General features: G+C 37.5%; 1 protein-coding gene across 1 annotated transcript; it reads right to left on the reverse strand.

Moving 5' to 3' along the window:
* Window positions 1-833: 833 nt before the first annotated feature.
* LOC115685828 (uncharacterized) lies at window positions 834-10,138 on the reverse strand. Its single transcript, XM_030610961.2, has 15 exons — window positions 9,756-10,138; window positions 9,425-9,552; window positions 9,140-9,272; window positions 7,706-7,862; window positions 7,542-7,620; window positions 6,848-6,888; window positions 6,609-6,725; window positions 6,378-6,458; window positions 4,421-4,480; window positions 4,287-4,338; window positions 3,111-3,185; window positions 2,051-2,098; window positions 1,833-1,868; window positions 1,665-1,739; window positions 834-1,132 (listed from the first exon to the last, which is right to left on the reverse strand). Exons 1-15 carry the CDS (start codon window positions 9,913-9,915, stop codon window positions 1,058-1,060), a joined length of 1,317 nt encoding a protein of 438 aa, XP_030466821.1. The 5' UTR covers window positions 9,916-10,138; the 3' UTR covers window positions 834-1,057.
* Window positions 10,139-14,521: the final 4,383 nt, after the last annotated feature.

Raw genomic sequence — 14,521 nt, forward strand, 5'->3', positions numbered from 1 at the left:
GCGGGCAACATTTACTAACTGAACGGGAGGTCGGGCATTTGAAAATATGGGCGTTTATGCAAATCTTTGGGCTTCAAGATGGATAAATTCATGCCCCAAGTGACTGGTAATGGCCGGCGATTGCTAGCTCAGTAGACCACTTACACTAATACGTAAAAAGTCGCTGACTACATATATTGTGATGGTTACTATTCATTAGAAAAAATTCACTGTATATATTGTTGAAAAATGAAGCAAAAGCCTGTTACATACTTATCTAAAACAAATTGCTCTTGCATTTATCACCTAGCACAACGTATGTTAACTCCCCAGGAGGAAAAGAAAGAAAAGAAGCATACGTTTTAGATATTAGCTTTCACGGTGGATACTTGTCGCGCGATTTTAGCTCTCGGATTAGGTATTTGGTCTTAAGAAATCTAACCAGTAAGCGATTTAGATACTAGCTCAAATTTTTCCTCTCATGCGATAATTTTAAGAGGTAACGAGTACCATTTTAAGATCAAATTCACGAGCTCGTGATCCTAGATCCTCGGGACGTAGTGGAAGAAGGGAAGAGAGGTTTTAACCGGAGAGCACGCGAAAGCAAAGAAACTTGGATCTCAAAATTCGTGTTGGTCGATAAGAGGACTACCTCGACCCAACTCCGAGCAGGCCCTCTCCCATCTCACTCCTTCCTTTCTCCTCCATCGGTCGCCTGAATTAGCAGAATCTGAGGTTCTGCCGCAACCCTTCTCTTCCAAGGCATTACTGCTTTCCTGAATTTACCCACTTTCACATTCTGTTTCGATTAATTCAATCACTACATTTACCAGACAGTAAGAAAACTGCGTCGATGACTGAACAGGCTAATCATCTTTTAATAATCATAAAGGAGAATTGATTACATTGTGTGGTGGAGTATATACAGAAAAGTTACAACTTCCGAACAATTTAAACACTAGGATCACCTTTTCAATGAGAAGGATGCCGGCGTAAGATATCCATCCCAGCAAAAATTCTGGGGGGCAGAGATTAATAGAGAACATCACAAACAAATGCAAATAAACTGACAGAGGCCTCATGCTTCCTCTTCGGACATAGACTGAACTGGCTCCACGACTGGAGGGATGCAGTCTACCTTGAAACGAAGGGCCTATCGCGAAATTCAAATTATAAGTCACAAGTATAGTGTACTAATTCCCTTCTAGTACTAAAAGTTACGAAACTCGAATAACTTTGATTCTCTTGTTGAAAAAGCAATGATTGTACTACTTTCAAAAAATGCCTGTAAAGTAGACATGGCCACGGGCTGGTTTCGGCCCGGAACCAGCCCGGGTCAAACCCGGGACCGGTTCCCCAAAAAAAAAATTGCAGATAAGTGGAGAAACTCTTTTTTTCTCCAAATTTGATTACAATGTACATTTTGATTACATTTTATATTGAATAATTCATTATTTCATAATTTGATAATTCATTATTTTTTTAATTTTTACCGGCCGGTTCCGAACCGGGCCGGAACCGCCGGTTCCGGTTCATACATGGCCACGAACCGGAACCGCCAGTTCCAAACCAGAACCGCCAGTTCCGAACCGGAACCGGCCGGTTCCGAACCGTGGCCATGTCTACTGAAAAGTAATAAAATGTTAAAGCAACATAATGGGGCCCCAAAAGAAAAGAGCGTATACCTTCTTAAAGAATGTGGAATATGAATTATCCCAGACTAGCTTGTAATTTCCAGCAACGCATGTGCAAAAGTTACCCTGCCCAGAAAGCAATCGGAAGCCGAGAATAATTTGCTTCTCATAGAAATCAAGCTATTGAGGACATGAACAAATAAAAAGTGCAGCACTCACTTGGTCAGACTCATAACGACGGTAGGGTAATATTAACTGCAAAACAGCCAACAAGATGCAGTCAAAGATCAATAGGAAAGCAGGTGAGTAAGCTGCCGAATCCAGTCTTACTGAGCACAAAGCCGGCAGGCCCACGGAAAGGTCCCAAAAAAACAAGAATCTAGATAATTCAGAGTTGAGCATGTAGCTGGCGGATGCTCAAAAATATTGTAACTCACAGTTTTTTGTCCCGAAGAATTTATACACTCCACACTGAATCCAATGTCCTGACAGATGGAAGAACATATATCAAAAGATATTCTTGCAATAATCTCTAGCTTGCATACCAAAAAACTAACACTCTGGACCATGCATTCATTTTGATTCTCCTAATTCAATTGCCAAATTCAACGTCCTGTCTGATGTGTATAAAAAGAGGCACTCATTTCAACTACCATCATCAAATTGTTAAAAATAAATAAAAATACCCAAGCCAAAAAATTCAACCCACAACCAAATTCGAGAAAGGTGTTTGTTTGACTCAAGATCAAGCCTATAGTCTATGACTTGAAGAACTTGTCCATATAGTCAAGCCAAATGCAATTTAATATCAAGCTAACAAAGCCAATGGGTAAGGGAGATGGTAGTCAGTAATCACTCCGTAAACAAGGCTGGTTTGGTCAGTCTTGGGTCTGCAATTGTAATCACAAGTTAGTGAACATGTTGAGGTCATGCACAAGAATTCTTGCTTTCAGTCAAAGCTAAATGGCTGCAGCTACTTCCCAGTGCATAGGAAAATGTCAGGGAAGTTTGAAATTACTGCGGCAATCGGCCTTCCACTTTGAGATTTTGGTTTACAAATCCCATTAGTTTCCACATGAATGATCTTTTCAACTTGGTAAAATAACTCCATGTTTGCACGGCCTTATAAAGGGAGGATGCTGCCGCAGGAATATACTTTTTTCTCTGTTAAAAATTCATTAAATGGTTCAGCATGAACTACTCAAGCTAATACTTTTAACTCTTATACCAACATATCCCTCTGTTCTTCTTTCAGCTGCATCAAGCAATTGTGGTCAAAGGACGGTTGATGAGGGCGAAAGATTGAAAAATCATGAGGAAAAGGCAAACACAAACAGCTTGCCACCTCTCTTAGATGATGGGCCACCCAGTACATAGTCTTAAATGAAAGATGATTGTCAAGTAAAAAAAAATCCTACCACAGCAAGAAGCGAAAAATTTCTCGCAGAATAGTACAGATGATTCAACAACAACAGGAAAGAAAGCCTCGTGACTTACTAGGTTAATTTTGCCTTGTACCAGTGCAAAATCCCATGCAATGTATGAGTTCAACGAATCCACCATCAAGGAAACCTAGCATAGAGTCCATTATGAAGCATAAAAAATTTTGGAACCGAAACAGCATCATCGAGGTTACAGCAGGAGCAAAAAAGTTACTAATAGACAAGATAATTCTATGGCCAGTAACCAGATACTTTGAGACACGAATTAACCCAGTTGACTTGTGATTCTGAAGCACAGCAATCCCATTGTTTTATGCAATATACATGGACTTGGACAAAGTGCAAACCAGAAGTATCACGAACTGACAAACTCCTGATCCTACAGTTCCTCGAGAGTCTTATCCGGTCAAATGAACGTTAAATGCGAAACTTTTGTGCGAGGATGGCAGGGTGAAGCAAGCAGAATCCAAAGTTTCATCAAGATGATGGACTTATTTATTAGAGGGCACAGCAAAGGAAGCTAGAAGACATTGTTTGGCTTGTGTTAGGGAAGAACCCACAAAGGACAAAAGCTTTCAAAGCGATACAAATATTGCTTCTAACCATCAACATAAAGTTGTCTACTGTGCTCTTCTTTGGACCAATCGGGAATTTAGCTATTGAATCTCATCAATCTCTGGAGTTTCTTAAATTTCTGAACCAACAAAACATATCTAGCGTAGGAGTTAGATTTATAACATATTTTATACCACATGGCTGGCACCCTTTTGGTAGGACCCATGATTAGGAAATCAAGAAGAAAACCAAAAATAGAATTATAAACCATAAATCATTAAAAAAAATTACATAAGAACATGCTACCCAATTATAAAAATTCAGAAGAAACAGTAATCAATTATTTTCAAGCTTATAATTGTAAGAATCAACAGCTCTTGATCATCTGCATTCAGAGTCTAAATTCTCGATTGAAAATCACTAGCTATTCGATCAACAAAGAATAATGTTCCATATAACTTGTACATAAGTAGAGATATGTATCGGTTTATTAATAAATGCAGAAAATCTCATTTCAAATACAAATCCGTCTCTAATCTATGAGCGGATTCAACTGCTTATAACCCATCAGCTATGCAGCCAGGGTTGACTCAATGATGCCAAAAAAGACAACTTGGTACAAAGAAAATATGTAGCTTACTTCAAATGCTGTCATTTGACAAGGTTGAAAACGTACCTCATGAGTTTTACCAGCTGGTATACTTATCTCTTTATAGTCATCATTTTCCCTGCAGAAAATGACCGGATGCTTGAAAAGACACATCAGGGTTACGTAACAGAAAGGCAAGAATGAGACTACGACAAAATTACCCTTCTATTGCGCCTGCTTCCTCTGCTGATATGAAGAAGGGGGAGTTCACAAATACTTCACTAGAAGAAGGAAAATATACTGGTCAATACAAAAAACAAATGTCGAATAGAAGTAACAGTGAAAAGGAACATATACATAACAATGAAGAACCTCAAAACAGTTTCTGTTCGTTGCGGTCATAAAAATTTCACCATGTGACCCACAAAGTCAGCAAACTGATAAAAGCAACAGATTTGACATATTCTTGTTAAAAGACACATTCTTTAGAATTTAAAAGATAGGATTATCATCTGATTCAGTTTATCATACCGCTACTTAAAATGCATGTTGCTTTCTTTAATATCTTTCAGACACCATAAGCTGAGTCTTTGTGTGCTTAGGATATTTTATCATTGATTATACAAAATATCTTGTTTGAATAAAGTAATTTGAAAGAACTACCACATGCCTCATCTTCCCATTCATTGTTTGCCTAGCCTCTAAAAGGCAATGTAATTGCAATGATCCTCTTCTGGAGGCCCACTGCCGCTCAAGCCCATGATTGTGCTTTCTCCAATTTCGAGTGGAGAACTTAAATGGCAATGAAAAATTTTTTTACCATCACACCAGCAGCAGGCCAGTAGCTACAAATTAACAAAGGTTTTGCAGCACGAGACACTATGAATGTGGAATTGGAGTCCAGACAACGCTAATTCGGCATTGATGTGGCAGACTGCTGTATGGATCAGCAAGCTAAAGTGTGCTATAACTTTGTCGAAAATAGGCTGATAAGGATTTATAAATCATGAATGCATTCTGAAAAATACATTTTGTTTTCCAAACCAAGGCTTAAGCATACTTGTCAATATGTTGAGAATCGCTTATAACCCAACATAATTTTCAAGTTTCAGCCAGCTGCAACATAGGCTGTGTATTATAATAGCTTAAGGGATCCAGCACTAAGCCTCCGATCATGAACTTGAACCATCACTTAATCAGTTAATCCTTTCCAAATAGAAGGCACAGATGCGCAGTCACTTAGCACAAATGTGACATTTTCACTTGAACAATATCATTTCCACTACCCGTCCGACTGTTTGAAAGTGACATTCCAAGGTAACTAGTTAATCAGTACTAACTAAATCTAGGCAACGACACATTTGTCAAAGCCTCTCAAGAAAAATCTCTGGTTTGGAGTTGAGAGGTTTCTAGGAGAACAGCCTGTTCAGGATTTTGGCTTTGCAATTATCACACTAGCACTACATTAGTGCATTCATGCGTCTTTTCCTTTTGAACTTGATGTTTTTATGCACCTGTGCCCTAAAAGATTCATCACTATTCAAGAGCTAAAAATTTGTCATTGCTGGTAATGTTAAAACCTATTTTCTCTTTCAGATAAGAAAAAAGTTACTATGACACATTTGTTTATCATGATAATATTCTCCTGAAAAGTTCATTCAAGCAAAATAACATTTTTTACATCATATGGTTATAGGAGTTTATATGGGTGGATACTCTTAATTTTTTAAAAAACATACCAACCTCACAAGAGACATAAATATGGACACATTTTGACCTCCAATTGCTGTTATTCATCAAGACATCAAGACATATTTTTCATGTATATTCCTGTAGGTACAGCATCTATATTTATATTAAACATTAGTAGATTTAGTATTATTATGCTTATGAGATATCCAGAACTATTATTCCCAAAAGATAAATCAGTTTTCATACTCCAGGAAGCCTTAGAAAACCAAGAGACTACTCAAAGAAATGGAAAAGAAAATGGAAAAAAGTGAAAAAAGAAAAGGGAAAGAAAAGGATGTTCAGCAAAGAAGAAGAAGAAAGAGATAAATCAGCAACATAACAAAATGTAAAAATAAACTAAGCATGCATAACTATGAGTCGTAGCAATGGTTCCTTTTATCATCTATATCTCTGAATGTAATCATCCTCATCATATGAAATAAGTACCTGAGAAATTTGATGAATCTCCCGAATTCTGAGGTGTAGACATTCACTGCTTGTTCCAATGCAGCTAACTCATCTCCTTTTCTGCTCATTTCATGATGACAAGTGCATAAATAGATGCAAAAGAGGAAAATGCAAGTGTCATATCTCAAGAATCTAGATACAAAGGTTTTCCTTATGGAAGGTTTACTAAGATGAAAGAAAGACAAATTAGAAAAAGGTGAGGCATCTCACAATTTCCGAGTCTCAAAGCGTCCCCAAGATAGTGAAAGAAAAAGACGAATGAATAGAACCAGTGACGTGAGGCTGTACAAAGGAGGTCCATATCGTTGTCTTTGCTCTTCCATGGGCCTGTCAGTTGTTAATTAGAAACAATCAGAACGTAGTATTTGTAGGGATCACTCGCTCACTGGCGGTGAGATTAAAATGAGTAGACATGACATCGGTAAGAAGAGAACTTCCAGGGAACTTACCCATCATCATCGTTTATTTGCTTAATGAAGTCCAGTAAAACCTGTACCGGAAACATCAGGAATATATAAAGGAGCTTGGCAAAAGGAATGGAATAATAAAAAAAAAATATGAGTACATTTTGCACAATACGTGAAACTGAATATAGTGCGGATGCTTAAAAGTATTTATCCGATCGACAACACAAGGTGGAATAAGAGTTAATTTATTGTGGTTGTAAAGCTTGCAAAAGGAGCAATGGTAAAAAATCCAGCCCGAACAAGTTTTCTAGCGAATCAGAAGTCCACGAGCCTTTTTAGACCACCATCACCCTGGCTAGAATACCAAAGGGCATGACAATGTACTGGTCCAGATTCGGATTAAGGAGTCTCATTAATTTTTTGGCCACTCAGGAACAGGCTACTGAATTTCTAAAGCTTATAAAACAGTACGCAGCACCACAGCCCACAGGCAGAAAAGTAATGGTAAACTATGACCATGCAAACAGAAATTACCATGTAATATATTCAAAATGGTAAAAAACTAAGCTATTGTCTCTTTCTTAAATACAATCAATCTAAGCAATAAGATGACAAGGCAACTAAACTATTACGCGAATAATTAACAGAATTACAACAAGAGAGCATAAGTGTAGTTCCAAAAGCAGGGTGCAAATAAAAGTAGACAGGGCAAGAGGTAGCAAAAAGCAATACATACTTGTGGAACCCCTACTAAGTACTTCACAAGGGTTTTGTAGACACCTGTAGCAGAACCAAGCTGAGCTAACTGTCTTCTCCTGAAAGATCATTTAATAGTTACACCATAAGATCACTCCCAGCCTGTGGCATCACAACCAGCAATTTGAGAAGCAAAGATCTCACCTATCCATTTGCTGTTTCCATAGCAGTGCATATCTGTCTTGTATACTTCCACCAGAATTAATTAAAGCATCAACCTCTGCTTGCTTGTTCCTCTCAGAGCGATCCCTTTGCTGTCTAATAAGTGTCCCCCGAAAGTCTTGAGGCAGGTAAGTCATGACTGCGGATATGGATACATTCCTCATTCAAAAGTTCTTTATGATATTAGCAGTATTATATGCTACTTAAGTTATTACACGGTGATCACAACCAGAAAGATGCATCCACAAGCAAAAAAAACCCATTTAACGTATAGACCTAAATTATATAAGCTATGGCAATCAAAAAGAGGCATCAACAAGAATGCACGGCCCATTTATGATAAAGATTTAGATAGAAGTCTCAATGATGTTTCACTATTATGCTAGATTTCTCATAGATTTGCAGCAATTAGAAATGGAAATGCATTATAGTATGAGCTTAGCGTAGTCATATTAACGAGTCAACACAAGAAACAGAAAGACTTTTTGGCGATTTCACAAAAACATTTGAAATTTTGAATGACAAAGCTTCACCTATGCACAATAACATAAATCCATTGCTAAGGGCCTTCTAACTATTAGGTTTCCAAAACCTAAGAAGATTCTGTAAGTATTGTCACATATTTTTTGCAAACCATCTCTCGGGATTTAATGCTAGTGATTTTAGCACGATAACAGTTCAGATGATACTCAAACATAGGCTGCCAATAACCACATTTACCTTAACCATATGGGATGAGCAATACTAGAAATGCGATAAACGCCAACAAAATAGGAGGAAAGGTGCTGAGGATTTTCACTGTCTTTCTCCAAGTTCAACAATGAAACAAGACACAAAGATAAATAATAGGAGAAGATGCACTGAACACATAGAGCCCCTCACTTTAAGTTCCAGAAATCAAAACCTCCAGCTTCAATTTTTGGAACAACTAGGTCCTTGGATTCAACTTCTCATAGCAGAGCAGCAATTTTCCATCAGATTTATTGGAAAAAAAGAAACATCACTCTTTACCACACTCAAATTCTTCATTTCTCACAGATTGATCATCAACTCATCCCACAAGATGAATGAATCAAAGTTCAGCCACTAATGGTGGGTAGTGGCACTTAAATAGAAACTGCATCTATCAGATAGGGATGCGAAATTTCCATTCATAGCTTAGCACCGGCTTGTGATAGTGAGACCTATTGCCACCATGTGCGAACATTTAAAGCTATGTCTGCAAATCTACATGTCAAAAGCTGTTGCGCATATCTTCATGTCAAAAGCTATTAATCCCAAAAATGGCAGAGCTTTTTTACGCTTAAAAGTGATGAAAGCGAAGTGTACTGGCATTCATTATGTGAATAAAAAGCATTGGTTATACAAGCATTGACACATAAAAAGAGAGGGAGAATGAGAGAACGAGAGAAAAACCTGTGTTGAATACACGTTCAGAATTTCTAGCCTGGAAAGACATCAACAAACTCAAACTTTCTTGAATTTTATCTTTGATCTGGCTCAAAAAGGTAGCAAGCTCAGCATTCTCTGTGGTTGATTGCTGCTGAAGCTGCACTCGCCATGCGAAAGCAAAACGACCAATTAAAAGAGAAAAAATCCGACCTTTGACAAAAAAAGCACCCATAAGACTCGAGATCATTGCACGTTCGACATTACGTAAACATATGTATTCGCAAACTCCTAGACACACGAATATCTTACCGCCGGAGGCCACTGCGACTTCTCGAGCAGAAAAACAATCTCTTCCATCTGCTCTCGATTCTTCCACATGTTCTCGTCAATTTTATGGGGAGGCGTCCTATCGGCCTCCTCTATCAACAATTTCTCACCTAAAACCACAGCAGACTAAACCAGCATGACTTCCACGTATCGTTATGCACATAACACGTTCAAAATCGTCCACGACACACCAAATTTAAAGCTAGGGCAAACATCACATTGAACCATTACGGCAAGACAGACGCACGCACGCGATCCAGCATCAACCTCCTACGATCCTCCCAAAAGAAGCAAGCAAAGACGGAGACCGTACCATCGGTAGGTGGGAAATCCTCGAGCAGGCCGTCGGAGAGGGAACGAATCTGGGAGGAGAGCCGAGCGACGTCCTCGCAGAGCGGAGGGAACGAGTACTTGTCGTAGTAGGAGGCCAGAAAGGATCTGGTTATCGGCACCAGACCGTCCATCGACGCCATACCTTAGGGCCGACGGTTCCCGGCGAGATCGCAGCGGCTCCACCGATCCGCGGGGCGGACGGATCCGAATCGAGCCACGGGACTGTAGCTCCGCCGCGCGCGGTGGCTCTGGCGCGAGAATTCGTCGCCGCGAACGGAGGTCCGGAGGAGGAGGAGGAGGACGAAGGAGAAGATCTCTCCTGAAATTGAAAGTCCACGCGAGAACGCAAGCGAGTGCCGTCACGGTCGGTGCATTTGTGAAGCGGGCCTCTATTTTGTTTTTTTTATTTTTCTTCCTTTTCTGCTAAATAAATGATCCTTTTTTATTAATTAAATTATATTAAGTTTGAAGGGATAATGATACAAATAATCTTGGTAATCTCTGAACTTTTAATTTATTCAATCTAGTCTTTGAATATTCACTCAATATGTAATGTTGTCCATGAACTACTTTGAATACTTCTATATAGTTCAGGGATAGTCCGGGGACTAAATTGAAAATGTACTAAAAGTTTAGGGACGACATTAGATAAATTAAAATTTCAGGAATCATATTACATATCGAGCTAAATTTTAGGGACCGCATTGAACAAATCAAAAGTTCAGAGACCACAATGTATGCTGGGCCAAAATTCAGGGACTGTTTGTGTCATTTTCCGTAAGCTGGAGTAAACAAAATTTATTTAGTTTGGTCGTTCACAAATATCAACAGTCTTCACTTTATTTATGTTAAAATGAATAAAATAAATTTATGGACGGCATCGCGGAGTACAGAATTGGAATAATTATTTTTTTATGTTGAGTGCTGTAGTTCTTTGCGATTTATATTATTTTTACCACAATTTCGGGACTAGGAGAAATAATAATAAAAAAATGGTGACGAGGAAAATAGGGAAGTATCTTCCGACCGAAGGAGGAATAATTCCGTTTGGATGCCCCTTTCAGGCTCTTCTTTTGGCGGGCGGAGAAAATTGGATGTGATCTGTAATTTATTAAATGTAAAATTTAATTGGAAGCAAAATCACGTTTACTAAGAATTATGGCTATTTTTAATCATTTGAAAAGTGGACACCAAATTCAAAGTTTTATTTTATACATGATATAAATATAGATTTTTTTTGGGGTGGTGTTTGTTAAGAAGAGTATGTGTTGTTGCATGATGACCAAAATTATAATTTAATAGACACATACGATCAACTCTGATTGCTCATGCTTTTGTATCAAGCCCCTATGGTTAATGGAATAAAATAGCGATGGAGAAAATGCTGAGTTTAGTTCAGCATTTGGAGAAAAGTGGGTTTCCATGAAAAAGCAAAGACTATTTGATAAATTGTAATTAAAAAACGCATTGGGAGGCAACTCTGAGAGAAATGCCATTTGATATTTGAAAAGTCATTCAGTGTGGCCAATTAAAGTATTTTTTAATTTGTTTAAAATTAAAAAAAATAATAACCGCAACTTTTATATTTAGTTCGTGTTGATGTAATGTAAAGGAGACACATTAACAAATTTGCAAATAAAAAATGGCTAATATCGCCTGAAAGCCTCAAAATGGTATACATGTTAGGGGTGATCGGTTTCAGAGTAGGTCGGTTCTAAACTTGGAACCTGAAACCAACCCTCTTATAATCGATTCATAGTTTTTGGAACCCGAAACCTATCCTATTTGCCATAGACCCTGTTTTGGAACTTACCCTATTTTTTCGGTCTGGTTCCAAGGTCTACCCAAGTACCTGTTTTTTTTTTGTTCCTATTTTTGGTTTCATTTTTCCATGTAGCAAATAGGAAAACTTATAACTCAGGTCAAAGATTATAAGCTTGATTGTACAAACAATCTTAAGTATTAATACAAAAGCAGATTATCTTATCCTAATAATTTAATGGACGTGATAAAATAATATAGGTTCCAGTTGGATATGTAGTTTTTTCGTTACAGAACAAAAATTTTAAGAAAAAAGAAATTGCTCCCTATAATGCTTACAAGTCCTTAAGTTAGACTATTCGCAAATAATGATTACCTCTCTCATCCTTCATGATGTAATGCTTTGAATTCTAGCAATATAAAATTGCAAATGGACCTCCATATAAAATCGGTTCTAAAACCGGTCCAGGTGGGTTTTCACTTGGAACCGAAAACCGGACCGATTCTAACCGGTTCCCAAAAAATGGAACCGATTCTCAGACCGGTTCAAATGGGAACTGGTTCCCAGACCTGTTTTTCTGGTGGGCCGGTTCGGTTTCCGGGTAAACCCAGTCCGGTTGCACACCCCTAATACATGTGCTATATTTATCCAAAATTAATTTGTCTCACAAAAGGTCCCAAATTCGAGGCACAAGGCACTAGATTATGGGTAAATGTGACACGAATGCACCAATTTAAGAAAATTCACATTTGTTTTTTGGCTAAAAAAATCACATCAAAGTGGACTCTTTCTCAATTAAAAATAGAGTATTTTTGTTATAATAAACATGGTCATATATGCCCCTAGAAAATATATACGTTATCCTTAAAAATTACAAGCATCCTTAAATATTTCCCAAACTTATAGATATTCCATTATACGACAAAAGATGCATTATCCTTAATAGTAAGGGTAAATGACACAAACGATTATTGGATGTTGGCCAAATGTGCAATGTGATTTATGAACATTTAATATGTTAAACGCAATCCCTCGACTTATGGTACATGTACCAAAAGCATCCTCTACAAGAGATGTGGCAATGCTGCTACTTTCAACTGCTAAACAAATTTTGTCAATTTGTTTTAATAACTTAGCAACTCCAGTCAATTTCTTTTATTTCTTTCCTCGAGCTTGCCACACTAAACTCTGCTTCGTTCTTTTATGGCTCTTACTTTCAATTGGTTTAACAATTTTTTTACCTACATTACACTCTAAATTATCAGTTGATACCGTACCATCACCGATATCAAGTTGTGGGCCTCAATATCCTCATTACATGATTTTTGTGCAGGATTTCATGTGACATTTCCAATGGCAACCGTATCTCTAAAATTTAACAAAACTTCAAGATCCGGATATATGCCTTTCTTTCTAAAAACTCTTACACGTTCATCACTCACATCACTAATGTTTTTCCTTGAATCCATCCGCTGTGTAGATAATAACAAATAATTTCCTTTACCAAACATCCTTACTTTTTCTCATGTGACTTTAGAGGCCCAAAGTCCCTTTAGTAAGCCGAACTGAATATATTCTAACTACTCAATAGCGAGCGATAGATATAAGGGATTGGATTTAGGTTCTTATATGAACATTTATATATATTTTAATGAAAGGCTCGTATAAAATTGTATTACCTCATGACCATCCAACTATGCATTACTAAAACATAACATGCGTGACTATAGCTATCATATGTGAATATACGGTTAAGGTTGTGCTTGGGAATGGCTTTCCTAAAGGATTTTGAGCCTCCAAAGGCCTTTGGACGAATGCATTTCCAAAGTCTTTTAAAGTCCTTAGCCCGAGGCGGGTTCGTAGGAGTTTTGGGCTTTAATATTTCCGATATGTTAATACACTTTTTTCTTCTAATTTTGCTCTCGTTAAAAAATTTCGAAATTCTGAAAATGCCCTCACTACCGACCACCTTGCGCGATGTCGCGAGCGACACCAAATCTACTGCTGGCGAGCCCTTGGCGGGCAATTCTCGTCAAACACTGGCGAAGGGTTCGAGTTGTTTTTTTTTTTCATATATTGAAAGTCCTTTTATAAGTGTACTGATTCTAAAACACCATTTAAACCAAAATTGCTTCCCAATGCACTTTTAAGTAAAAGTCTTTGCATTTTCCCGAAGGCTTTCTCCAAAACCCAACAAACGTATCCTAAATCTACATGGCAATTCCAACCATATATATCCATCTATCGGGAACTTGTCTTGACAGGCTAGGTTCCGAGTTGTAGGTGGAACGGGAACCTATTAACTTATCATTGGAAGTATGTTAGTATACATCTTCATCCTCGTTTAATACTATAAGATGAAATAACTAATATTTTTAATAATAAAAGAAATGAACTTTCACTCTCCATTGTACATTTCTAAATTGCTAAATTGACTTAAAAAAATTAGATTTCATTCATCTACTGTTACACTAATGCCGAGAGAATTATAACAAAATCACTCAAACATAGTAATTGAACTGCCAAAGTAGAATGCTTAGATAATTGAACCGCGAGAAAAGAAACATTTACTTAGAGATCGTAGGGGAAAACATTTAAAGTAATTTAATAAAATATTTAAATATTAAATCATGCTTTGATATGAAAATTTAAGCTTTCATAACAGTGATCCCATCAAAATCTCACATGATCAATAATTTTAAAAAAAGTTGATAATAGGTTGGATTTAGGATAGTTCAAAGGTGGAATGCCAAAAAAAATCACAATGAAAGAAGGAGTGGAAAAACAAAACTCAAAGGAATATGGAGACTTTGGACATAGGAGGAGAAGCGAAGCACGGCCAATGATGAAATCAAACTTTTCCAGGTAGATAGGAGAGAATGATGAACAACTTTCGGATGTGGACGAATTGATGTTGGAGACTCTAAATGCCATAAGAACATTAAATTGCACATCTAGGTGCGGCTAATTTCGTGGAGAAAGCA

This window comes from Syzygium oleosum, unplaced genomic scaffold, assembly GCF_021117445.2.
Source record: "Syzygium oleosum isolate NSW1041296 unplaced genomic scaffold, Sole_v2.1 Sole_v2.10, whole genome shotgun sequence".
NCBI lineage: Eukaryota > Viridiplantae > Streptophyta > Magnoliopsida > Myrtales > Myrtaceae > Syzygium > Syzygium oleosum.

Bases quoted from the DNA above. Each gene is read 5' to 3' on its own strand.
- LOC115685828 (XM_030610961.2), bottom strand. From the start codon at position 9,915: ATGGCGTCGATGGACGGTCTGGTGCCGATAACCAGATCCTTTCTGGCC. The intron at 7,621-7,705 runs GTGAGATCTTTG...ATGATCTTTCAG, and splicing joins TGGAAACAGCAAATGGATAG to GAGAAGACAGTTAGCTCAGC. The intron at 4,481-6,377 runs GTACTTATTTCA...TCCTTCTTCTAG, and splicing joins AGATTCATCAAATTTCTCAG to TGAAGTATTTGTGAACTCCC.